This window comes from Cherax quadricarinatus, unplaced genomic scaffold, assembly GCF_038502225.1.
Source record: "Cherax quadricarinatus isolate ZL_2023a unplaced genomic scaffold, ASM3850222v1 Contig25, whole genome shotgun sequence".
Taxonomy (NCBI): Eukaryota; Metazoa; Arthropoda; class Malacostraca; order Decapoda; family Parastacidae; genus Cherax; species Cherax quadricarinatus.
In genome coordinates this window covers 125451-153236 of record NW_027195051.1, presented here as the reverse complement: position 1 = coordinate 153236, position 27786 = coordinate 125451, and the positions used below count along the sequence as shown (strand labels likewise).

The 27786-nt window shown below is 49.9% G+C and overlaps 1 protein-coding gene across 1 annotated transcript in view; it reads right to left on the bottom strand.

The window, feature by feature from the left end:
* Dhit (Double hit) overlaps positions 1–27786 on the bottom strand; it is a 110483-nt gene that overhangs the window by 5547 nt on the left and 77150 nt on the right. Inside the window, exon 4 of the mRNA XM_070079823.1 lies at positions 8229–8395. Within this exon, the coding sequence (XP_069935924.1) occupies positions 8229–8395 (167 nt within the window). The remainder of the gene's footprint in view (positions 1–8228; positions 8396–27786) is intronic.

Here is a 27786-nt window from a genome sequence, read left to right as displayed (position 1 = left end):
CGACCCCTGCAACCACAAATAGGTGAGTGCACACCAACACTTACAAGGACTCAGGTTGTGTTGACAGATGTTAATTCTCACTTGACACAAATAGTCCCACGACGTGCTTCCCCAGGTACCAGGTACTGGTTCCCCAGGTACCAGGTACTGGTTCCCCAGGTACCAGGTACTGGTTCCCCAGGTACCAGGTACTGGTTCCCCAGGTACCAGGTACTGGTTCCCCAGGTACCAGGTACTGGTTCCCCAGGTACCAGGTACTGGTTCCCCAGGTACCAGGTACTGGTTCCCCAGGTACCAGGTACTGGTTCCCCAGGTACCAGGTACTGGTTCCCCAGGTACCAGGTACTGGTTCCCCAGGTACCAGGTACTGGTTCCCCAGGTACCAGGTACTGGTTCCCCAGGTACCAGGTACTGGTTCCTCAGGTACCATGTACTGGTTCCCCAGGTACCAGGTACTGGTTCCCCAGGTACCAGGTACTGGTTCCCCAGGTACCAGGTACTGGTTCCCCAGGTACCAGGTCTTGCTTCCCCAGGTACAAGGTACTGGTTCCCCAGGTACCAGGTACTGGTTCCGCAGGTACCAGGTCATGCTTCCCCAGGTACCAGGTACTGATTCTCCAGGTACCAGGTACTGGTTCCGCAGGTACCAGGTCATGCTTCCCTAGGTACCAGGTACTGGTTCCGCAGGTACCAGGTCTTGCTTCCCCAGGTACCAGGTACTGGTTCCCCAGGTACCAGGTACTGGTTCCGCAGGTACCAGGTGTTGCTTCCCCAGGTACCAGGTACTGGTTCCCCAGGTACCAGGTACTGGTTCCGCAGGTACCAGGTCTTGCTTCCCTAGGTATCAGGTACTGGTTCCCCAGGTACCAGGTCTTGCTTCCCCAGGTACCAGGTACTGATTCCCCAGGTACCAGGTCTTGCTTCCCCAGGTACCAGGTACTGCTTCCCCAGGTACAAGGTCTTGCTTCCCCAGGTATCAGGTACTGGTTCCCCAGGTACCAGGTCTTGCTTCCCCAAGTACCAGGTACTGGTTCCCCAGGTACCAGGTCTTGCTTCCCCAGGTACCAGGTATTGGTTCCCCAGGTACCAGGTCTTGCTTCCCCAGGTACCAGGTACTGGTTCCCCAGGTACCAGGTCTTGCTTCCCCAGGTACCAGGTACTGGTTCCCCAGGTACCACGTCTTGCTTCCCGAGGTACCAGGTACTGGTTCCCCAGGTACCACGTCTTGCTTCCCCAGGTACCAGGTACTGGTTCCCCAGGTAGCACGTCTTGCTTCCCAAGGTACCAGGTACTGGTTCCCCAGGTACCACGTCTTGCTTCCCCAGGTACGAGGCACTGGTTCCCCAGGTACCAGATCTTGCTTCCCCAGGTACCAGGTACTGGTTCCCCAGGTACCACGTCTTGCTTCCCCAGGTACCAGGTACTGGTTCCCCGGGTACCAGATCTTGCTTCCCCAGGTACCAGGTATTGGTTCCCCAGGTACCAGATACTGGTTCCCCAGGTACCACGTCTTGCTTCCCCAGGTACCAGGTACTAGTTCCCCAGGTACCAGGTCTGCTTCCCCAGGTACGAGGTACTGGTTCCCCAGGTACCACGTCTTGCTTCCCAAGGTACCAGGTACTGGTTCCCCAGGTACCACGTCTTGCTTCCCCAGGTACGAGGCACTGGTTCCCCAGGTACCAGATCTTGCTTCCCCAGGTACCAGGTACTGGTTCCCCAGGTACCACGTCTTGCTTCCCCAGGTACCAGGTACTGGTTCCCCGGGTACCAGATCTTGCTTCCCCAGGTACCAGGTATTGGTTCCCCAGGTACCAGATACTGGTTCCCCAGGTACCACGTCTTGCTTCCCCAGGTACCAGGTACTAGTTCCCCAGGTACCAGGTCTGCTTCCCCAGGTACCAGATACTGGTTCCCCAGATACCACGTCTTGCTTCCCCAGGTACCAGGTATTGGTTCCCCAGGTACCACGTCTTGCTTCCCCAGGTACCAGGAACTGATTCTCCCAGGTACCACGTCTTGCTTTCCCAGGTACCAGGTACTGGTCCCCCAGGTACCACGTCTTGGTTCCCAGGTACCAGGTACTGGTTCCCCAGACACCATGTCTTGCTTCCCCAGGTACCAGGAACTGGTTCCCAGGCACCACGTCTTGCTTCCCCAGGTACCAGGTACTGGTTCCCCAGGTACCACCACATCTTCCTTTCCCAGGTAGCAGGTACTGGTTCCCCAGGTTCCACGTCTTGCTTCCCCAGATACCAGGTACTGGTTCCCCAGGTACCATGTCTTGCTTCCCCAGGTATCAGGTACTGTTTCCACAGGTACCACGGCTTGTTTCCCCAGGTACCAAGTCCTGGTTCCCCAAGTACCACGTCTTGCTTCCCCAGGTACCAGGTACTGATTCCACAGGTGCCACGTCTTGCTTCCCCAGGTACCAGGTACTGGTTCCTCAGGTACCACGTCTTGCTTCCCCAGGTACCAGGTACTGGTTCCCCAGGTACCACGTCTTGCTTCCCCAGGTACTGGTTCCCCAGGTGTCAGGTAGTTGTTCCCCAGGTATTAGGTACTAGTTCCCCAGGTACTGGTTCCCTAGGTATCATATACTGGTTCCCCAGGTACCACGTCTTGCTTACCCAGGTATCAGGTACTGGTTCCCCAGGTACCAGGTCTTGCTTCCCCAGGTACCAGGTACTGGTTCCCCAGGTACCAAGTCTTGCTTCCCAAGGTACCAGGTACTGGTTCCCCAGGTACCACGTCTTGCTTCCCCAGGTACCAGGTACTGGTTCCCCAGGTACCACGTCTTGCTTCCCAAGGTACCAGGTACTGGTTCCCCAGGTACCACGTCTTGCTTCCCCAGGTACCAGGCACTGGTTCCCCAGGTACCAGATCTTGCTTCCCCAGGTACCAGGTACTGGTTCCCCAGGTACCACGTCTTGCTTCCCCAGGTACCAGGTACTGGTTCCCCGGGTACCAGATCTTGCTTCCCCAGGTACCAGGTACTGGTTCCCCAGGTACCACGTCTTGCTTCCCCAGGTACCAGGTACTAGTTCCCCAGGTACCAGGTCTGCTTCCCCAGGTACCAGGTACTGGTTCCCCAGATACCAAGTCTTGCTTGCCCAGGTACCAGGTATTGGTTCCCCAGGTACCACGTCTTGCTTCCCCAGGTACCAGGAACTGATTCTCCCAGGTACCTCGTCTTGCTTTCCCAGGTACCAGGTACTGGTCCCCCAGGTACCACGTCTTGGTTCCCAGGTACCAGGTACTGGTTCCCCAGGCACCATGTCTTGCTTCCCCAGGTACCAGGAACTGGTTCCCAGGCACCACGTCTTGCTTCCCCAGGTACCAGGTACTGGTTCCCCAGGTACCACGTCTTCCTTTCACAGGTAGCAGGTACTGGTTCCCCAGATTCCACGTCTTGCTTCCCCAGGTACCAGGTACTGGTTCCCCAGGTACCATGTCTTGCTTCCCCAGGTATCAGGTACTGTTTCCCCAGGTACCACGGCTTGTTTCCCCAGGTACCAGGTCCTGGTTCCCCAAGTACCACGTCTTGCTTCCCCAGGTACCAGGTACTGATTCCACAGGTGCCACGTCTTGCTTCCCCAGGTACCAGGTACTGGTTCCCCAGGTACCACGTCTTGCTTCCCCAGGTACCAGGTACTGGTTCCCCAGGTACCACGTCTTGCTTCCCCAGGTACTGGTTCCCCAGGTGCCAGGTAGTTGTTCCCCAGGTATTAGGTACTAGTTCCCCAGGTACTGGTTCCCCAGGTATCATATACTGGTTCCCCAGGTACCACGTCTTGCTTACCCAGGTATCAGGTACTGGTTCCCCAGGTACTAGGTCTTGCTTCTCCAGGTACCAGGTACTCGTTCCCCAGGTACCAGGTCTTGCTTCCCCAGGTACCAGGTACTGGTTCCCAAGGTATCAGGTACTGGTTCCCAGGTACCAGGTACTGGTTCCCCAGGTATCAGGTACTGGTTCCCCAGGTATCAGGTTTTGCTTACCCAGGTACAAGGTACTGGTTCCCCAGGTACCAGGTACTGGTTCCCCAGGTATCAGGTACTGGTTCCCCAGGTATCAGATACTGGTTCCCCATGTACCAGGTCTTGCTTCCCCAGGTAACAGGTCTTTCTACCCAGGTACTAGATCTTGCTTCCCCAGGCACCAGGTACTGATTCCCCGGTTACCAGGTCTTGCTTCTCCAACTACCAGATACTGATTTCCCAGGTACCAGATCTTGCTTCCCCATTTACCAGGTCCTACTTTCCTAGATTCCAAGTCCTGCTTCCCCAGGTACCAGGTCCTGCTTCCCCAGGTACCAGATCCTGCTTCCCCAGGTACCGCTCAATGCTTCTTTAGGTACTGCTTCCCTAGGTACCAGGTACTGCTTCCCCAAGTGCCAGGTTTTCCTTCCACAGATATCAGTTCCTGCTACCCCAGGTACCAGGTCATCCTTCCCCAGATCCAGGGGAAAGAGTGTTGGTGATGTGATGGAAAATGCGTAGGGACGGAAGGTTTGACTCACTTATCTGCTGAAGACGACCTCGGTTGGAGGTCATGATATACCTAATGTGACATTATACCAACAGATATATATATATATATATATATATATATATATATATATATATATATATATATATATATATATATATATATATATATATATATATATATTATTATTATTATTATTATTATTATCACACTGGCCGATTCCCACCAAGGCAGGGTGGCCCGAAAAAGAAAAACTTTCACCATCATTCACTCCATCACTGTCTTGCCAGAAGGGTGCTTTACACTACAGTTTTTAAACTGCAACATTAACACCCCTCCTTCAGAGTGCAGGCACTGTACTTCCCATCTCCAGGACTCAAGTCCGGCCTGCCGGTTTCCCTGAATCCCTTCATAAATGTTACTTTGCTCACACTCCAACAGCACGTCAAGTATTAAAAACCATTTGTCTCCATTCTCTCCTATCAAACACGCTCACGCATGCCTGCTGGAAGTCCAAGCCCCTCGCACACAAAACCTCCTTTACCCCCTCCCTCCAACCTTTCCTAGGCCGACCCCTACCCCGCCTTCCTTCCACTACAGACTGATACACTCTTGAAGTCATTCTGTTTCGCTCCATTCTCTCTACATGTCCGAACCACCTCAACAACCCTTCCTCAGCCCTCTGGACAACAGTTTTGGTAATCCCGCCCCTCCTCCTAACTTCCAAACTACGAATTCTCTGCATTATATTCACACTACACATTGCCCTCAGACATGACATCTCCACTGCCTCCAGCCTTCTCCTCGCTGCAACATTCATCACCCACGCTTCACACCCATATAAGAGTGTTGGTAAAACTATACTCTCATACATTCCCCTCTTTGCCTCCAAGGACAAAGTTCTTTGTCTCCACAGACTCCTAAGTGCACCACTCACTCTTTTTCCCTCATCAATTCTATGATTCACCTTATCTTTCATAGACCCATCCGCTGACACGTCCACTCCCAAATATCTGAATACGTTCACCTCCTCCATACTCTCTCCCTCCAATCTGATATTCAATCTTTCATCACCTAATCTTTTTGTTATCCTCATAACCTTACTCTTTCCTGTATTCACCTTTAATTTTCTTCTTTTGCACACCCTACCAAATTCATCCACCAATCTCTGCAACTTCTCTTCAGAATCTCCCAAGAGCACAGTGTCATCAGCAAAGAGCAGCTGTGACAACTCCCACTTTGTGTGTGATTCTTTATCTTTTAACTCCACGCCTCTTGCCAAGACCCTCGCATTTACTTCTCTTACAACCCCATCTATAAATATATTAAACAACCACGGTGACATCACACATCCCTGTCTAAGGCCTACTTTTACTGGGAAAAAATTTCCCTCTTTCCTACATACTCTAACTTGAGCCTCACTATCCTCGTAAAAACTCTTCACTGCTTTCAGTAACGTACCTCCTACACCATACACCTGCAACATCTGCCACATTGCCCCCCTATCCACCCTGTCATACGCCTTTTCCAAATCCATAAATGCCACAAAGACCTCTTTAGCCTTATCTAAATACTGTTCACTTATATGTTTCACTGTAAACACCTGGTCCAGGTAGTAGATTGGTAGACAGCAACCACCCAGGGAAGTTCTACCGTCCTGCCAGATGACTGTGAAACAAAAACCTGTAGCTGTTTTGCATGATGGTAGGATTGCTGGTTTCTTTTTCTGTCTCATAAACACGCTAGATAACAGGGATATCTTGCTACTCCTACTTACACTTTGGTCACACTTCACAGACACGCACATGCATATATATATACATACATCTAGGTTTTTCTCCTTTTTCTAAATAGCTCTTGTTCTTCTTTATTTCTTCTATTGTCCATGGGGAAGTGGAAAAGAATTTTTCCTCCGTAAGCCATGCGTGTCGTATGAGGCGACTAAAATGCCGGGAGCAATGGGCTAGTAACCCCTTCTCCTGTAGACATTTACTAAAAAAGAGAAGAAGAAAAACTTTATAAAACTGGGATGCTTAAATGTGCGTGGATGTAGTGCGGATGACAAGAAACAGATGATTGCTGATGTTATGAATGAAAAGAAGTTGGATGTCCTGGCCCTAAGCAAAACAAAGCTGAAGGGGGTAGGAGAGTTTCAGTGGGGGGAAATAAATGGGATTAAATCTGGAGTATCTGAGAGAGTTAGAGCAAAGGAAGGGGTAGCAGTAATGTTAAATGATCAGTTATGGAAGGAGAAAAGAGAATATGAATGTGTAAATTCAAGAATTATGTGGATTAAAGTAAAGGTTGCACCTGGAGAAGAGAGGAATGCAGAGGAGAGAGAGAGATTTTGGGAGATGTTAAGTGAATGTATAGGAGCCTTTGAACCAAGTGAGAAATATATATATATATATATATATATATATATATATATATATATATATATATATATATATATATATATATATATATATATATATATATATATATATATATATATATATATATATATATATGCAAAACAACCACTCTGAAAGAATAGAGAAATTCCAAGCGCTTTCGTGACTACTCACATTATCAAGGAACTATGAAAGTAAAGCATCCAAGGAAGCTATATAAGGGGTCTGGCCAGCACCTCACTATCAGATCCCACAACGGTTAAACACCTGACGCGCGCCGGCCCAACTTGGATAGGTCCTTTGCACAACTCACCCACAAACTATTCTACCCAAGAAAATTTAAAAATTATTATTTGTCCAGTGTATTATTAAATTCTTCCCAACAGTGTGACTTTGTCAATGGTCCAAGTCGGACCGAAACGTCGTCGTAAGCTTCTGTCTTTTATGTGCGGGTTATTTGTGTATAAATTCTTCCCAAATTCTATTAATTATAAATGGATCTAATTTATATAAACCAAAGGAAATATTCATATTATTGTCAAAACTGCTTTTTATGAAACAAGATTCAATTATATTCCTGTCGACCATGGACTTGCTTGATACTACTTTCTCAACTTTTTGAAAATCAAGTAAGTAGTATCAAGCAAGTCCATGGTCGACAGAAATATAATTGAATCTTGTTTCATAAAAAGCAGTTTTGACAATAATATGAATATTTCCTTTGGTTTATATAAATTAGATCCATTTTTAATTAATAGAATTTGGGAAGAATTTAATAATACACTGGACAAATAATAATTTTTAAATTTTCTTGGGTAGAATAGTTTGTGGGTGAGTTGTGCAAAGGACCTATCCAAGTTGGGTCGGCGCGCGTCAGGTGTTTAACCGTTGTGGGATCTGATAGTGAGGTGCTGGCCAGACCCCTTATATAGCTTCCTTGGATGCTTTACTTTCATAGTTCCTTGATAATGTGAGTAGTCACGAAAGCGCTTGGAATTTCTCTATTCTTTCAGAGTGGTTGTTTTGCATATTCTAAAATCACCTGTTTACTGTGATCTTATTGCATATATATATATATATATATATATATATATATATATATATATATATATATATATATATATATATATATATATATATATATATATATATATATATATATATATATACCTTGCACGGGAATACAGGAAGTAAATCTGTGAGTCCTGTATACCAGCATACCAATATACGTTTCTGAATGAGAGTATACCTTTAATAACACGAATATACCTCCAGTAAGTATACACCAGCATATATACCTTGAACGAAGCTACGGGAAGCATACCAGTAAATATACACCAACATACCTCCTTAGGAGAGAGAATAGAGATATAGTCTTCATAAATCAACCTGGCTTTCTCTTCTATAACAGATGGATTATTCTCAACCTTGAGATCTTCACAGGCTTGCCAGAACAAGATATTCTCCTCTGAGTATTCGCACTTCAGAAAGTCTCTGAATGCTTGACGACCACCTGTCAAGGAGAAGGCAGCTATCATTAGTACTGGCGAGACTACATCTGCTGAAGAGGACCCCAGAAGGGGGTCGAAATATGCAGATTAATATATTATGGTGAATTTACGTCTACATGATGGTAAGAAATATTAGTATAAACCTTGGTAATAAATACCGACAAGTTGTTTTAGAAGTGATCAAGGTTCCAGGACCGAAACGTTTTCTAATAAATATGTTATAGTGTTTGCTTACGTGTCTTTCTAAACCAAGAAATATTAGTACATGCTGGTCTATTCTGACATTTATTGACTTAAAATATACACAAATCTATTGTAAATAGATCTATTGTAAATAGATGCTTGTATATGAATGGTTCAGAGAACCGACATGTTGATAAATTAGACACATGTGCAACTCTTGGGTATCTTTATTGAGGAAACGTTTCGCCACACAGTGGCTTCATCAGTCCATACAAAGGAGAAACTTGAAGAACAGGAGGAGAATGAGGTAATCAGTCCCTCAACCTTGATGGATTGATGGACTGAACACATCGACTCAAGGTTGAGGGACTGATTACCTCATTCTCCTCCTGTTCTTCAAGTTTCTCCTATGTATGGACTGATGAAGCCACTGTGTGGCGAAACGTTTCCTCAATAAAGATACCCAAGAGTTGCACATGTGTCTAATTTATCAAATAATATTAATAATAATAATAATAATAATAATAATAATAATAATAATAATAATAATAATAATAATAATAATAATAGTAATAATAACAATAATAATAATAACAATAATAATAATAATAATAATAATAATAATAATAATATAATTAACATGTTCATAAGTGCTAAACCCACAAGGGTCAATAATATAATTTAATAATAATAATGATAGAGCTTGTATAGATTCTGTATAGCGTCGCCATCACACACAAATCCTGTGTTCTTGGGGCAAGATTTTGTAAAGTATTAATTTTCTCTCTCACAGGTCGACACAGCTTTTCTGAACCGATTAAGACGTGTTGAAGTTGGTGAAAAAAACTGTGATCGCTAATCGGCAACAGTGACACTATAGCGACGGCCAAGAGGTCGCTACTCAGCAACAGTGACACAACAGAGACGGCCAAGAGGTCGCTACTCAGTAACAGTGACACTACAGCGACGGCCAAGAGGTCGCTACTCAGTAACAGTGACACTACAGCGACGGCCAAGAGGTCGCTACTCAGCAACAGTGACACAACAGAGACGGCCAAGAGGTCGCTACTCAGCAACAGTGACACAACAGAGACGGCCAAGAGGTCGCTACTCAGTAACAGTGACACAACAGAGACGGCCAAGAGGTCGCTACTCAGTAACAGTGACACTATAGCGACGCCCAAGAGGTCGCTACCCAGTAACAGTGACACTATAGCGACGGCCAAGAGGTCGCTACTCAGCAACAGTGACACAACAGAGACGGCCAAGAGGTCGCTACTCAGCAACAGTGACACAACAGAGACGGCCAAGAGGTCGCTACTCAGTAACAGTGACACTATAGCGACGCCCAAGAGGTCGCTACTCAGCAACAGTGACACAACAGAGACGGCCAAGAGGTCGCTACTCAGTAACAGTGACACTATAGCGACGCCCAAGAGGTCGCTACTCAGTAACAGTGACACTATAGCGACGGCCAAGAGGTCGCTACTCAGTAACAGTGACACTGTAGCGACGGCCAAGAGGTCGCTATTCAGCAACAGTGACACAACAGAGACGGCCAAGAGGTCGCTACTCAGCAACAGTGACACAACAGAGACGGCCAAGAGGTCGCTACTCAGTAACAGTGACACTATAGCGACGCCCAAGAGGTCGCTACTCAGTAACAGTGACACTATAGCGACGGCCAAGAGGTCGCTACTCAGTAACAGTGACACTATAGCGACGGCCAAGAGGTCGCTACTCAGTAACAGTGACACAATAGCGACGGCCAAGAGGTCGCTACTCAGTAACAGTGACACTACAGCGACGGCCAAGAGGTCGCTACTCAGTAACAGTGACACTATAGCGACGGCCAAGAGGTCGCTACTCAGTAACAGTGACACTATAGCGACGGCCAAGAGGTCGCTACTCAGTAACAGTGACACTATAGCGACGGCCAAGAGGTCGCTACTCAGTAACAGTGACACTATAGTGACGGCCAAGAGGTCGCTACTCAGTAACAGTGATACAATAGCGACGGCCAAGAGGTCGCTACTCAGTAACAGTGACACAATAGCGACGGCCAAGAGGTCGCTACTCAGTAACAGTGACACTACAGCGACGGCCAAGAGGTCGCTACTCAGTAACAGTGACACTATAGCGACGGCCAAGAGGTCGCTACTCAGTAACAGTGACACAATAGCGACGGCCAAGAGGTCGCTACTCAGTAACAGTAACACTATAGCGACGGCCAAGAGGTCGCTACTCAGTAACAGTGACATTATAGCGACGGCCAAGAGGTCGCTACTCAGTAACAGTGACACTATAGCGACGGCCAAGAGGTCGCTACTCAGTAACAATGACACTATAGCGACGGCCAAGAGGTCGCTACTCAGTAACAGTGACACAACAGAGACGGCCAAGAGGTCGCTACTCAGTAACAGTGACACTATAGCGACGGCCAAGAGGTCGCTACTCAGTAACAGTGACACTACAGCGACGGCCAAGAGGTCGCTACTCAGTAACAGTGACACTATAGCGACGGCCAAGAGGTCGCTACTCAGTAACAGTGACACTATAGCGACGGCCAAGAGGTCGCTACTCAGTAACAGTGACACTATAGCGACGGCCAAGAGGTCGCTACTCAGTAACAGTGACACTATAGTGACGGCCAAGAGGTCGCTACTCAGTAACAGTGATACAATAGCGACGGCCAAGAGGTCGCTACTCAGTAACAGTGACACAATAGCGACGGCCAAGAGGTCGCTACTCAGTAACAGTGACACTACAGCGACGGCCAAGAGGTCGCTACTCAGTAACAGTGACACTATAGCGACGGCCAAGAGGTCGCTACTCAGTAACAGTGACACAATAGCGACGGCCAAGAGGTCGCTACTCAGTAACAGTAACACTATAGCGACGGCCAAGAGGTCGCTACTCAGTAACAGTGACATTATAGCGACGGCCAAGAGGTCGCTACTCAGTAACAGTGACACTATAGCGACGGCCAAGAGGTCGCTACTCAGTAACAGTGACACAATAGCGACGGCCAAGAGGTCGCTACTCAGTAACAGTGACACTATAGCGACGGCCAAGAGGTCGCTACTCAGTAACAGTGACACAATAGCGACGGCCAAGAGGTCGCTACTCAGTAACAGTGACACTACAGCGACGGCCAAGAGGTCGCTGCTCAGTAACAGTGACACTATAGCGACGGCCAAGAGGTCGCTACTCAGTAACAGTGACACTATAGCGACGGCCAAGAGGTCGCTACTCAGTAACAGTGACACTATAGCGACGGCCAAGAGGTCGCTGCTCAGTAACAGTGACACTATAGTGACGGCCAAGAGGTCGCTACTCAGTAACAGTGATACAATAGCGACGGCCAAGAGGTCGCTACTCAGTAACAGTGACACAATAGCGACGGCCAAGAGGTCGCTACTCAGTAACAGTGACACTACAGCGACGGCCAAGAGGTCGCTACTCAGTAACAGTGACACTATAGCGACGGCCAAGAGGTCGCTACTCAGTAACAGTGACACAATAGCGACGGCCAAGAGGTCGCTACTCAGTAACAGTAACACTATAGCGACGGCCAAGAGGTCGCTACTCAGTAACAGTGACATTATAGCGACGGCCAAGAGGTCGCTACTCAGTAACAGTGACACTATAGCGACGGCCAAGAGGTCGCTACTCAGTAACAATGACACTATAGCGACGGCCAAGAGGTCGCTACTCAGTAACAGTGACACAACAGAGACGGCCAAGAGGTCGCTACTCAGTAACAGTGACACTATAGCGACGGCCAAGAGGTCGCTACTCAGTAACAGTGACACTACAGCGACGGCCAAGAGGTCGCTACTCAGTAACAGTGACACTATAGCGACGGCCAAGAGGTCGCTACTCAGTAACAGTGACACTATAGCGACGGCCAAGAGGTCGCTACTCAGTAACAGTGACACTATAGCGACGGCCAAGAGGTCGCTACTCAGTAACAGTGACACTATAGTGACGGCCAAGAGGTCGCTACTCAGTAACAGTGATACAATAGCGACGGCCAAGAGGTCGCTACTCAGTAACAGTGACACAATAGCGACGGCCAAGAGGTCGCTACTCAGTAACAGTGACACTACAGCGACGGCCAAGAGGTCGCTACTCAGTAACAGTGACACTATAGCGACGGCCAAGAGGTCGCTACTCAGTAACAGTGACACAATAGCGACGGCCAAGAGGTCGCTACTCAGTAACAGTAACACTATAGCGACGGCCAAGAGGTCGCTACTCAGTAACAGTGACATTATAGCGACGGCCAAGAGGTCGCTACTCAGTAACAGTGACACTATAGCGACGGCCAAGAGGTCGCTACTCAGTAACAGTGACACAATAGCGACGGCCAAGAGGTCGCTACTCAGTAACAGTGACACTATAGCGACGGCCAAGAGGTCGCTACTCAGTAACAGTGACACTATAGCGACGGCCAAGAGGTCGCTACTCAGTAACAGTGACACAACAGAGACGGCCAAGAGGTCGCTACTCAGCAAGTGACACAATAGCGACGGCCAAGAGGTCGCTACTCAGTAACAGTGACACTATAGCGACGGCCAAGAGGTCGCTACTCAGTAACAGTGACACAGTAGCGACGGCCAAGAGGTCGCTACTCAGCAAGTGACACAATAGCGACGGCCAAGAGGTCGCTACTCAGTAACAGTGACACTATAGCGACGGCCAAGAGGTCGCTACTCAGTAACAGTGACACAACAGAGACGGCCAAGAGGTCGCTACTCAGCAAGTGACACAATAGCGACGGCCAAGAGGTCGCTACTCAGTAACAGTGACACAACAGAGACGGCCAAGAGGTCGCTACTCAGCAAGTGACACAATAGCGACGGCCAAGAGGTCGCTACTCAGTAACAGTGACACTATAGCGACGGCCAAGAGGTCGCTACTCAGTAACAGTGACACAACAGAGACGGCCAAGAGGTCGCTACTCAGCAAGTGACACAATAGCGACGGTCAAGAGGTCGCTACTCAGTAACAGTGACACAGTAGCGACGGTCAAGAGGTCGCTACTCAGTAACAGTGACACAGTAGCGACGGTCAAGAGGTCGCTACTCAGTAACAGTGACACAGTAGCGACGGCCAAGAGGTCGCTACTCAGTAACAGTGACACAGTAGCGACGGCCAAGAGGTCGCTACTCAGTAACAGTGATACTATAGCGACGGCCAAGAGGTCGCTACTCAGTAACAGTGACACAGTAGCGACGGCCAAGAGGTCGCTACTCAGTAACAGTGACACAACAGAGACGGCCAAGAGGTCGCTACTCAGCAAGTGACACAATAGCGACGGTCAAGAGGTCGCTACTCAGTAACAGTGACACAGTAGCGACGGTCAAGAGGTCGCTACTCAGTAACAGTGACACAGTAGCGACGGCCAAGAGGTCGCTACTCAGTAACAGTGACACAACAGAGACGGTCAAGAGGTCGCTACTCAGTAACAGTGACACAGTAGCGACGGCCAAGAGGTCGCTACTCAGTAACAGTGACACAACAGAGACGGCCAAGAGGTCGCTACTCAGTAACAGTGACACAGTAGCGACGGTCAAGAGGTCGCTACTCAGTAACAGTGACACAATAGCGACGGCCAAGTGGTCGCTACTCAGTAACAGTGACACTATAGCGACGGCCAAGAGGTCGCTACTCAGTAACAGTGACACTATAGCGACGGCCAAGAGGTCGCTACTCAGTAACAGTGACACTATAGCGACGGCCAAGAGGTCGCTACTCAGTAACAGTGACACTATAGCGACATCCAAGAGGTCGCTACTCAGTAACAGTGACACTATAGCGACGGCCAAGAGGTCGCTACTCAGTAACAGTGACACTATAGCGACGGTCAAGAGGTCGCTACTCAGTAACAGTGACACTATAGCGACGGTCAAGAGGTCGCTACTCAGTAACAGTGACACAACAGAGACGGCCAAGAGGTCGCTACTCAGCAACAGTGACACAACAGAGACGGTCAAGAGGTCGCTACTCAGTAACAGTGACACAACAGAGACGGCCAAGAGGTCGCTACTCAGTAACAGTGACACAACAGAGACGGTCAAGAGGTCGCTACTCAGTAACAGTGACACAACAGAGACGGCCAAGAGGTCGCTACTCAGTAACAGTGACACAGTAGCGACGGCCAAGAGGTCGCTACTCAGTAACAGTGACACAGTAGCGACGGTCAAGAGGTCGCTACTCAGTAACAGTGACACAGTAGCGACGGTCAAGAGGTCGCTACTCAGTAACAGTGACACAATAGCGACGGCCAAGAGGTCGCTACTCAGTAACAGTGACACAATAGCGACGGCCAAGAGGTCGCTACTCAGTAACAGTGACACAATAGCGACGGCCAAGAGGTCGCTACTCAGTAACAGTGACACAGTAGCGACGGCCAAGAGGTCGCTACTCAGTAACAGTGACACAATAGCGACGGCCAAGAGGTCGCTACTCAGTAACAGTGACACAGTAGCGACGGCCAAGAGGTCGCTACTCAGTAACAGTGACACAGTGGCGACGGTATATAAGGAACATCAGAAAGATATACCGTATATACTATATATGGTATAACTGGTTTTTATTTTTGGTATTTTGGTCTATTAACCAAAATTTGGAAATAAATAATTTTGACTGGATAATATATATGGTATATGTATTTTTTAATTGTTATTATATTCATGTTGTTTGTACTGAGTTATCCTGTGTTATATACCTGGTATACCTAGAGTATACCTGGGGAGGGTTTCAGAGGTGAACGCCCCCGAGGAACGGTCTGAGACCAGGCCTCGTGGTGGATCAGGGTCTGATCAACCAGGCTGTTACCAGGAGTGATTGTGGTTGAGTTCTACTGTTTGTATCATGACAGAGAGGAGCTGTGATTCGACCCCTGCAAGCATGTGTAGGTGAGTACACACACACACAAATATTTGTATGTATAATAATTCTGTAGGGTTACAACATCAGTCAGCCCATGTTATAACACCTGCAACACCCCTCACAACTCCTGCAACACCAGTCACAACGCCTGCAACACCACTCACAACACCTGCAACACCACTCACAACACCTGCAACACCACTCACAACACCTGCAACACCACTCACAACACCTCCAACACCACTCACAACACCTGCAACACCACTTACAACACCTGTAACACTACTCACAACTCCTGCAGCACCACTCACAACACCTGTAACACCACTCAACACTTGCAACACTCACAACACCTGTAACACCACTCACAACACCTGCAACACCACTCACAACACCTGCAACACCACTCACAACACCTGCAATACCACTCACAACACCTGTAACACCACTCACAACACCTGCAACACCTGTAACACAACTCACAACACCTGCAACACCACTCACAACACCTGCAACACCACTCACAACACCTGCAACACCACTCAAAACACCTGCAACACCACTCACAACACCTGCAACACCACTCACAACACCTGTAACACCACTCACAACACCTGCAACACCACTCACAACACCTGCAACACCACTCACAACACCTGCAACACAACTCGCAACACCACTCACAACACCTGTAACACCACTCACAACACCTGCAATACCACTCACAACACCTGCAACACCACTCACAACACCTGCAACACCACTCACAACATCTGCAACACCATTCACAACACCTGTAACACCACTCACAACACCTGCAACACCACTCACAACACCTGCAACACCACTCACAACACTTGCAACACCACTCACAACACCTGTAACACCACTCACACCTGCAATACCACTCACAACACCTGTAACACCACTTACAACACCTGCAACACCACTCACAACACCTGTAACACCACTCACACCTGCAATACCACTCACAATACCTGTAACACCACTCACAACACCTGCAACACCACTCACAACACCTTCAACACCACTCACAACACCTGCAACACCACTCACAACACCTTCAACACCACTCACAACACCTTCAACACCACTCACAACACCTGCAACACCACTCACAACACCTTCAACATCACTCACAACACCTGCAACACCACTCACAACACCTTCAACACCACTCACAACACCTGCAACACCACTCACAACACCTGCAACACCACTCACAACACCTTCAACACCACTCACAACACCTGCAACACCACTCGCAACACCACTCACAACACCTTCAACACCACTCACAACACCTGCTACACCACTCACAACACCTGCAACACCACTCACAACACCTGCAACACCACTCACAACACCTGCAACACCACTCACAACACCTGTAACACCACTCACACCTGCAATACCACTCACAACACCTGTAACACCACTTACAACACCTGCAACACCACTCACAACACCTGTAACACCACTCACAACACCTGCAACACCACTCTCAACACCTGCAACACCACTCACAACACCTGTAACACAACTCACAACACCTGCAATACCACTCACAACACCTGTAACACCCCTCAAAACTGAAACACCACTTACAACAGATTCAACACCACTCACAACACCTGCAACATGGCACTCACAACACCTGCAACATGGCACTCTCAACCTCTGCAACATGGCACTCACAACACCTGCAACATGGCACTCACAACACCTGCAACATGGCACTCACAACACCACTTACAACACCTGTAACACCAATCACAACACCTGCAACACCACTCACAACACCTGCAACATCACTCACAACACCACTTACAACACCTGTAACACCCCTCAAAACTGCAACACCACTTACAACACCTTCAACACCACTCACAACACCTGCAACACCACTCACAACACCTGCAACACCACTCACAACACCTGCAACACCACTCACAACACCTGCAACACCACTCACAATACCTGCAACATCACTCACAACACCACTTACAACACCTGTAACACCAATCACAACACCTGCAACACATGTTTACTTGAAACTGGAGGAGATTGAAATTACTTCTTGAGATCGCGTCTCCTTAATTAGAAGTGTAATGACGGGAGGCAGAGGTGGGCTGACACTCTGCAAGGTGGGTCGGGAAAGTGGGTTCAGGGTGGGTTGGTAGAGTCTGGGGTGGGTGAAGTCGCTTTAGGGTGGATAGGGTGGCTGTAGAGTGGGTGGGGTGGCTGTAGGGTGGGTGAGGTTGCTGTAGGGTGGGTGGGATGGCTGTAGGGTGGGTGAGGTGGCTGTAGGGTGGGTGGGATGGCTGTAGGGTGGGTGGGATGGCTGTAGGGTGGGTGATGTGGCTGTAGGGTGGGTGAGGTTGCTGTAGGGTGGGTGGGATGGCTGTAGTGTGGGTGTGGGGGCTGTAGAGTGGGTGAGGTGGCTGTAGGGTGGGTGGGATGGCTGTAGGGTTGGTGATGTGGCTGTAGGGTGGGTGAGGTTGCTGTAGGGTGGGTGGGATGGCTGTAGGGTGGGTGGGATGGCTGTAGGGTGGGTGATGTGGCTGTAGGGTGGGTGAGGTTGCTGTAGGGTGGGTGGGATGGCTGTAGGGTGGGTGAGGGGGCTGTAGAGTGGGTGAGGTGGCTGTAGGGTGGGTGGGATGGCTGTAGGGTTGGTGATGTGGCTGTAGGGTGGGTGAGGTTGCTGTAGGGTGGGTGGGATGGCTGTAGGGTGGGTGTGATTGCTGTAGGGTGGGTGATGTGGCTGTAGGGTGGGTGAGGTTGCTGTAGGGTGGGTATGATGGCTGTAGGGTGGGTGAGGGGGCTGTAGGGTGGGTGGGATTGCTGTAGGGTGGGTGAGGTGGCTGTAGGGTGGGTGGGACGGCTCTAGGGTGGGTGAGGTGGCTGTAGAGTGGGTGAGGTGGCTGTAGGGTGGGTGAGGTGGCTGTAGGGTGGGTGGGATGGCTGTAGGGTGGGTGAGGTGGCTGTAGGGTGGGTGGGATGGCTGTAGGGTGGGTGGGATGGCTGTAGGGTGGGTGGGATGGCTGTAGGGGGGGTTATGTGGCTGTAGGGTGGGTGAGGTGGCTGTTGGGTGGGTGGGATGGCTGTAGGGTGGGTGAGGGGGCTGTAGGGTGGGTGGGATGGCTGTAGGGTGGGTGAGGTGGCTGTAGGGTGGGTGGGATGGCTCTAGGGTGGGTGAGGTGGCTGTAGGGTGGGTGGGATGGCTGTAGGGTGGGTGAGGTGGTTGTTGGGTGGGTGAGGTGGCTGTAGGGTGGTTGGGATGGCTGTAGGGTGGGTGAGGTGGCTGTAGGATGGGTGAGGTGGCTGTAGAGTGGGTGGGTTGGCTGTAGGGTGGGTGTAATGGCTGTAGGGTGGGTGAGGTGGCTGTAGGGTGGGTGAGGTGGCTGTAGGGTGTGTGAGGTGGCTGTAGGGTGGGTGGGATGGTTGTAGGGTGGGTGAAGTGGCTGTAGGGTGGGTGAGGTGGCTGTAGGGTGGGTGAGGTGGCTGTAGTGTGGGTGAGGTGGCTGTGTGGTGGGTGAGGTGGCTGTAGGGTGGTTGGGATGGCTGTAGGGTGGGTGAGATGGCTGTAGGGTGGGTGAGGTGGCTGTAGGGTGGGTGGGATGGCTGTAGGGTGGGTGAGGTGGCTGTAGGGTGGGTGAGGTGGCTGTAGGGTGGGTGGGATGGCTGTAGGGTGGGTGAGGTGGCTGTAGGGTGTGTGGGATGGCTGTAGGGTGGGTGGGATGGCTGTAGGGTGGGTGATGTGGCTGTAGGGTGGGTGAGGTTGCTGTAGGGTGGGTGGGATGGCTGTAGGGTGGGTGAGGGGGCTGTAGAGTGGGTGAGGTGGCTGTAGGGTGGGTGGGATGGCTGTAGGGTTGGTGATGTGGCTGTAGGGTGGGTGAGGTTGCTGTAGGGTGGGTGGGATGGCTGTAGGGTGGGTGGGATGGCTGTAGGGTGGGTGATGTGGCTGTAGGGTGGGTGAGGTTGCTGTAGGGTGGGTGAGGTTGCTGTAGGGTGGGTGGGATGGCTGTAGGGTGGGTGAGGGGGCTGTAGTGTGGGTGAGGTGGCTGTAGGGTGGGTGGGATGGCTGTAGGGTTGGTGATGTGGCTGTAGGGTGGGTGAGGTTGCTGTAGGGTGGGTGGGATGGCTGTAGGGTGGGTGGGATTCCTGTAGGGTGGGTGATGTGGCTGTAGGGTGGGTGAGGTTGCTGTAGGGTGGGTATGATGGCTGTAGGGTGGGTGAGGGGGCTGTAGGGTGGGTGGGATTGCTGTAGGGTGGGTGAGGTGGCTGTAGGGTGGATGGGACGGCTCTAGGGTGGGTGAGGTGGCTGTAGAGTGGGTGAGGTGGCTGTAGGGTGGGTGAGGTGGCTGTAGGGTGGGTGGGATGGCTGTAGGGTGGGTGAGGTGGCTGTAGGGTGGGTGGGATGGCTGTAGGGTGGGTGGGATGGCTGTAGGGTGGGTGGGATGGCTGTAGGGTGGGTGATGTGGCTGTAGGGTGGGTGAGGTGGCTGTTGGGTGGGTGGGATGGCTGTAGGGTGGGTGAGGGGGCTGTAGGGTGGGTGGGATGGCTGTAGGGTGGGTGAGGTGGCTGTAGGGTGGGTGGGATGGCTCTAGGGTGGGTGAGGTGGCTGTAGGGTGGGTGGGATGGCTGTAGGGTGGGTGAGGTGGTTGTAGGGTGGGTGAGGTGGCTGTAGGGTGGTTGGGATGGCTGTAGGGTGGGTGAGGTGGCTGTAGGATGGGTGAGGTGGCTGTAGAGTGGGTGAGGTGGCTGTAGGGTGGGTGAAATGGCTGTAGGGTGGGTGAGGTGGCTGTAGGGTGGGTGAGGTGGCTGTAGGGTGTGTGAGGTGGCTGTAGGGTGGGTGGGATGGTTGTAGGGTGGGTGAAGTGGCTGTAGGGTGGGTGAGGTGGCTGTAGGGTGGGTGAGGTGGCTGTAGGGTGGGTGAGGTGGCTGTGTGGTGGGTGAGGTGGCTGTAGGGTGGGTGGGATGGCTGTAGGGTGGGTGAGATGGCTGTAGGGTGGGTGAGGTGGCTGTAGGGTGGGTGGGATGGCTGTAGGGTGGGTGAGGTGGCTGTAGGGTGGGTGAGGTGGCTGTAGGGTGGGTGGGATGGCTGTAGGGTGGGTGAAGTGGCTGTAGGGTGGGTGAGGTGGCTGTAGGTTGGGTGAGGTGGCTGTAGGGTGGGTGAGGTGGCTGTAGGGTGGGTGGGATGGCTGTAGAGTGGGTGGGATGGCTGTATGGTGGGTGATGTGGCTGTAGGGTGGGTGGGATGGCTGTAGGGTGGGTGATGTGGCTGTAGGGTGGGTAAGGTGGCTGTAGGGTGGGTGAGATGGCTGTTGGGTGGGTGGGATGGCTGTAGGGTAGGTGATGTGGCTGTAGGGTGGGTGAGGTGGCTGTAGGGTGGGTGATGTGGCTGTAGGGTGGGTGAGGTGGCTGTAGGGTGGGTGAGGTGGCTGTAGGGTGGGTGGGATGGCTGTAGGATGGGTGATGTGGCTGTAGGATGGGAGAGGTGGCTGTAGGGTGGGTGAGGTGGCTGTAGGGTGGGTGAGGTGGCTATAGGGTGGGTGGGATGGCTGTAGAGTGGGTGGGATGGCTGTAGGGTGGGTGATGTGGCTGTAGGGTGGGTGAGGTGGCTGTAGGGTGGGTGAGGTGGCTGTAGGGTGGGTGGGATGGCTGTAGGGTGGGTGAAGTGGCTGCAGGGTGGGTGAGGTGGCTGTAGGGTGGGTGGGATAGCTGTAGGGTGGGTGTGGTGGCTGTAGGGTGGGTGAGGTGGCTGTAGGGTTGGTGAGGTGGTTCTAGGGTGGGTGGAAATGGGTGTAGGGTGGGTGAGGTGACTGTAGGGTGGGTGAGGTGGCTGTAGGGTGTGTGGGATGGCTTTAGGGTGGGTGATGTGGCTGTAGGGTGGGTGAGGTGGCTGTAGGGTGGGTGAGGTGGCTGTAGGGAGGGTGAGGTGGCTGTAGGTTGGGTGAGGTGGTTCTAGGGTGGGTGGTAATGGCTGTAGGGTGGGTGAGGTGACTGTAGGGTGGGTGAGGTGGCTGTAGGGTGGATGGGATGGCTGTAGGGTGGGTGAGGTGGCTGTAGGGTGGGTGAGGTGGCTGTAGGGAGGGTGAGGTGGCTGTAGGGTGGTTGGGATAGCTGTAGGGTGGGTGGGATAGCTGTAGGGTTGGTGAGGTGGCTGTAGGGTGGGTGGGATGGTTGTAGGGTGGGTGATGTGGCTGTAGAGTGGGTGAGATGGCTGTAGGGTGGGTGAGGTGGCTGTAGGGTGGGTGAGGTGTCTGTAGGGAGGGTGAGGTGGCTGTAGGGTGGGCGGGATGGCTGTAGGGTGGGTGAGGTGGCTTTAGGGTGGGTGAGGTAGCTGTAGGGAGGGTGAGGTGGCTGTAGGGTGGGCGGGATAGCTGTAGGGTGGGTGAGGTGGCTGTAGGTTGGGTGGGAATGGCTGGAGGGTGGGTGAGGTGGCTGTAGGGGGGTGAGGTGGCTGTAGGGTGGGTGAGGTGGCTATAGAGTGGGTGGGATGGCTGTAGGGTGGGTGAGGTGGCTGTAGGGTGGGTGAGGTGGCTGTAGGGTGGGTGAGGTGGCTGTAGGGTGGGTGAGGTGGCTGTAGGGTGGGTGAGGTGGCTGTAGGGAGGGTGAGGTGGCTGTAGGGAGGGTGAGGTGGCTGTAGGGAGGGTGAGGTGGCTGTAGGGTGGGTGAGGTGGCTGTAGGGTGGGTGAGGTGGCTGTAGGGTGGGTGGGGTGGCTGTAGGGAGGGTGGGGTGGCTGTTGAGTGGGTGGGGTGGCTGGTGGGTGAGTGGATGGGGTGGCTGGTGGGTGAGTGGGTGGGATGGCTGGTGGGTTAGTGGGTGGGGTGGCTGGTGGGTGAGTGGGTGGGGTGGCTGGTGGGTGAGTGGGTGGGGTGGCTGGTGGGTGAGTGGGTGGGGTGGCTGGTGGGTGAGTTGGTGGGGTGGCTGGTGGGTGGGTGGGTGGGTGGGGTAGATGGTGGGTGGGGTGGCTGGTGGGTGAGTGGGTGGAGTGGCTGGTGGGTGAGAGGGTGGGGTGGCTGGTGGGTGAGTGGGTGGGGTGGCTGGAGGGTGAGTGGGTGGGGTGGCTGGTGGGTGGGTGGGTTGCTTGGGTGTAGGGAGGGCGGGATTGCTGGTAGGTGGGTGGGATGGATGGTAGGTGGGTGGAATTTGTGGTGGGATATCTGTAAGGTGAGTGTAATAGCTGAATAGTGGGTGGGAGGAGTGGAGAATGTCCATGGTACAACCAGACTGTTGTTACCAGCAACTGATAGTGCTGTTTCAACCACACAATGGGCTTTATCAAGTCAGAAACATATACCTGGAGTGGGTATATACAGTGAGCATACTGACACATACCTGGAGTATACCTGGAGGGTGTTCCGGGGGCCAGCGCCCCCGAACATACGTTAAATAACATAAAATGGTACACTGCAGCAGGCCAGCTGGCCCATAGTAGGCTGAATTTGATAACCTGCCCAGCATGGGCCAGTAGGCCTATTATAGGCCTCCCTGGTGACAAGTTGAGGCTCTCCGTTATTAATGCAATGGTTGTGGGAGTGCCAGAGAATTACCAGACATCAAGATATTTGTTCTGCTGGTGTGTTGTTCTTCAATACGTGTTTAGAGCTCTCTGGATGTTTCCCCCGCGTATATTGTAGTTATTGTAAGAATTGTGTAAGTATAATACAACACACACTACAATATACACTACAATACACACTACAATACACACTACAATACACACTACAATACACTTGTTATGCTGAGCATTTCCTGCAAATTAGATCAGTTTTGTCCCAGGATGCGACCCACACCAGTCAACACCCTTGGAAACACGTACTAATGTTTTCCAGCCGTACCGGGATATCGATTCCCGGCCCTCGGTGTGTGAGCTGAGCGCACTAGCGATCGAGCTACGGAGACGTGCTTGTCAAAGGAGTTGGTAGGGAGGAGGTGTGGTATCATGTCTGGGTGAGTTGATGTGCGCACGGCGTCAGAAATCTCTGAAGTGATGAGGAGAGTGTAATTAGAAAATGATACAGAGTATTTTTTTTTAATAGATTCGGAGGGCACGAAGAAAAAAAGCCTGTGGTTGCTCCACGTTTTGTTTCGGTTAGGTTAGGTTAGGTTAGGTTAGGTTAGGTTAGGTTAGGTTAGGTTAGGTTAGGTTAGGTTAGGTTAGGTTAGGTTAGGTTAGGTTAGGTAAGGTTCGTCAGGAAACAGGACAAATGTTTCCTGACGCGGGTCTTAGTCAGATGATGACCCGCCTTTGGAGTTTTGGTCATCTGACCGAGGCCTTCCGCTGGCTTACCGGTCCACCCCTTTAAAAATTATGGTCATTTATAACCATGAAGTGAAATTCGTGGTCAGCTTTGTAGACAACATCAAAGAAAGCAAGAGTGCTGTCGACTTCTTGTAGCGTGAATTAGACTGAGTTCTCGACCTGGTTGAGCTTGTGTTGGAGAGCTGAAGGTTATTAGATTTTTGCTTTCGAAGTGGCTGGATTATTGTGCTCCCCATATCCATCCTGTGGAGGGTAGCGCAAGAGCATATGGATAGGCAAAAATCCTGAGAACTAGGCCTCAGAAAGGAATAACAGGAGTGTCTGTGAGTGTCTGTAATATCCTCCATGAGTAAGATGGGCAGTACAACAATAAGTGGAGAACCCATAGGCAATCCGAAAGCCTGTTAAACGGGACAATTTTCAAGAAACATATAAAACCAACACACGGTTCAGCGGGGTTATGAAATCGATGACTGGGACAGGAATGTCGAGGGAGTCATCAATTTTCTGGTGCAGATCAATGACTTGTGTTGTGGGCACCTTGGTAAACAGGAACGTCACGTCTAGGCTGTAGAGTTTCAAGTTCCTGACGTTAATGGTGAAGTTGAAGCCAACACCAGAGCGCTGGACTGATTGTACCTGGAGTTTAGATAGGAATTTTGCTGGAATCCTTGATTAGTGAGGGTAACACGGCCTATACCAGACAGATCTCAGTGGAGTTACTGGTTAATATCTAGTGGAGGCCGTAAATCCTGGCAGGTCTGGGGATGGTTTGTACAACTTTATTAAGTTGCTCAGAGGCATTTAGGATGTGGATCTTGCGTAAGAAAGTTTTAGTTGTTTATTTGGCTAGCTGTGGAGGTGTCTGTGGCGGTGAGAAGACTGATCTCCTTGTCTCTACCGTCGTAAACATTCAAAATAGCGACACTACCTCTGGCCATGGTAGTAACTGACGTTAGCATCTTCTGCTAAGCCTTCAAAGACCATTATATAAGCACGAAGCATCAACAATATCAGTAAACATTGCATGTAACTACGCTTGTGTCAGTTCTTCCATCGTGTCGTCATAGAGCACTCAGCTCACACACTCAGTGTTTGTGGTTCGATCCCCGGTACAGGTGGAAACGTTGAGCGTGTTCCCTTAAAACACCTGCTGCCCATTTTGCCAAGCAGTAAGGTGGTACTTGGGTGTTAGGTGACTGGTGTGGGTGGCATTCTGGGGACAAAATTAACCCAAGTTTTGGGAAATGCTCTACATAACCAGGAACTTTCTATATAGTATGTCACTGATGTCAGCTATGGTCTGTATAAGTTGTATCATGTACTGGTACATATTATTATTATATTTACACAGTGTATCTGTACAGTGTTACCTGTGTGTCTGGAGCCGCTGGTATTAACAAGATTCATTCTACGCTTTTGCGAAGAATCTCTCCCTCTCCCTCTCTCTCTCTCTCTCTCTCTCTCTCTCTCTCTCTCTCTCTCTCTCTCTCTCTCTCTCTCTCTCTCTCTCTCTCTCTCTCTCTCCACCGTCCTCTAGTGTACATTCCAAAGGCTATAAAGCGCTCGTACTAGTTTAGATCATCATTATCAATACGCAGACACGTTATCTGTCCTAAATGGCTTTCTTTTGTCCTCAACACTATTGTATTACACGTGAACTATATTTGGTATAAGGCAGAAAAGAAATAGTTTGTATATATCTCTTCTGCCTTGAAAGGAGCCATGAGCGCAGAACATTTATTCAGATGTGAGAACACAAGTGTTATCATGAAGATTCCCGTGATATTTCATGTTCTGGAAGTACTCACAATACGACCTGTTATCTTTCTGGCCTGTAAAATATTTATCATCATTCGATCTCAGTTATATGCTGTGGTTATAAGTATAACCTTAAATTTTTAAAGGGGTGGAGGGATAAGCCAGTGGAAGGCCTCGGTCAGGTGACCAGAAGCTCCAGCTTTGGGTCACCATATAACTAAGACCCGCGTCAGGAAACACTTGTCCTGTTTCCTGACAAACATTACCTAACCAATTCGGTCTCAAAAGACCTCAACATGTGGTAAATTTCTCTGCCTATTGTAAGACTAGCAGTAGCTAGTGTTTTTTTTTTATCTATGTCTGCTATGATTCCAAGCTGTGGCTAGTGTTTTTATCCATGTCTGCTATGATACCAAGCTGTGGCTAGTGTTTTTATCTGTCTGCTATGATACCAAGCTGTGGCTAGTGTTTATATCTATGTCTGCTATGATACCAAGCAGTGGCTAGTGTTTTTATCCATGTCTGCTATGATACCAAGCTGTGGCTAGTGTTTTTATCTATGTCTGCTATGATACCAAGCTGTGGCTAGTGTTTTTATCTATGTCTGCTATGATACCAAGCTGTGGCTAGTGTTTTTATCCATGTCTGCTATGATACCAAGCTGTGGCTAGTGTTTTTATCTATGTCTGCTATGATACCAAGCTGTGGCTAGTGTTTTTATCTATGTCTGCTATGATACCAAGCTGTGGCTAGTGTTTTTATCCATGTCTGCTATGATACCAAGCTGTGGCTAGTGTTTTTATCCATGTCTGCTATGACACCAAGCAGTGGCTAGTGTTTTTATCCATGTCTGCTATGATACCAAGCTGTGGCTAGTGTTTTTATCTGTCTGCTATGATACCAAGCTGTGGCTAGTGTTTTTATCCATGTCTGCTATGATACCAAGCTGTGGCTAGTGTTTTTATCCATGTCTGCTATGATACCAAGCTGTGGCTAGTGTTTTTATCTATGTCTGCTATGATACCAAGCTGTGGCTAGTGTTTTTATCCATGTCTGCTATGATACCAAGCTGTGGCTAGTGTTTTTATCCATGTCTGATATGATACCAAGCTGTGGCTAGTGTTTTTATCTATGTCTGCTATGATACCAAGCAGTGGCTAGTGTTTTCATCCATGTCTGCTATGATACCAAGCTGTGGCTAGTGTTTTTATCCATGTCTGCTATGATACCAAGCTGTGGCTAGTGTTTTTATCTATGTTAGCTATGATACCAAGCAGTGGCTAGTGTTTTCATCCATGTCTGCTATGATACCAAGCTGTGGCTAGTGTTTTCATCCATGTCTGCTATGATACCAAGCAGTGGCTAGTGTTTTCATCCATGTCTGCTATGATACCAAGCAGTGGCTAGTGTTTTCATCCATGTCTGCTATGATACCAAGCAGTGGCTAGTGTTTTCATCCATGTCTGCTATGATACCAAGCAGTGGCTAGTGTTTTCATCCATGTCTGCTATGATACCAAGCAGTGGCTAGTGTTTTCATCCATGTCTGCTATGATACCAAGCAGTGGCTAGTGTTTTCATCCATGTCTGCTATGATACCAAGCTGTGGCTAGTGTTTTTATCTATGTCTGCTATGATACCAAGCTGTGGCTAGTGTTTTTATCTATGTCTGCTATGATACCAAGCTGTGGCTAGTGTTTTTATCTATGTCTGCTATGGAGATAAGAAACAGTCTGGGCATCAGGGCAGTGCCTTGGGGAACAAACTTTTCACATATCTTAGATTATATTACGTCTGGATTACACAACCGTTGTTAATATCCTTTTTAAAAGAGGATATATACACCGTGAGGTATATCTCTCAGTGTATATGCACTGAGAGATGTATATCTCAGTGTATATACACTGAGAGGTGTATATATCAGTGTATATACACTGAGAGATGTATATCTCAGTGTATATACACTGAGAGGTGTATATCTCAGTGTATATACACTGGTAGTTTACGTTAAGCAGGATTTTAGGTGTTAAAGTATTCTTGACTGGTGGTGTACAGGTGACATGCAGCCTTAATGACCCTCGTGTAGTAGATAGTCTTGAAACCCCATTAACCAACCAATTAATTAACCTTAGTTTTCCAAGATCATATTTGTCAAATGGTAGCTGATGTGTGTGTGTGTGTGTGTGTGTGTGTGTGTGTGTGTGTGTGTGTGTGTGTGTGTGTGTGTGTGTGTGTGTGTGTGTGTGTGTGTGTGTG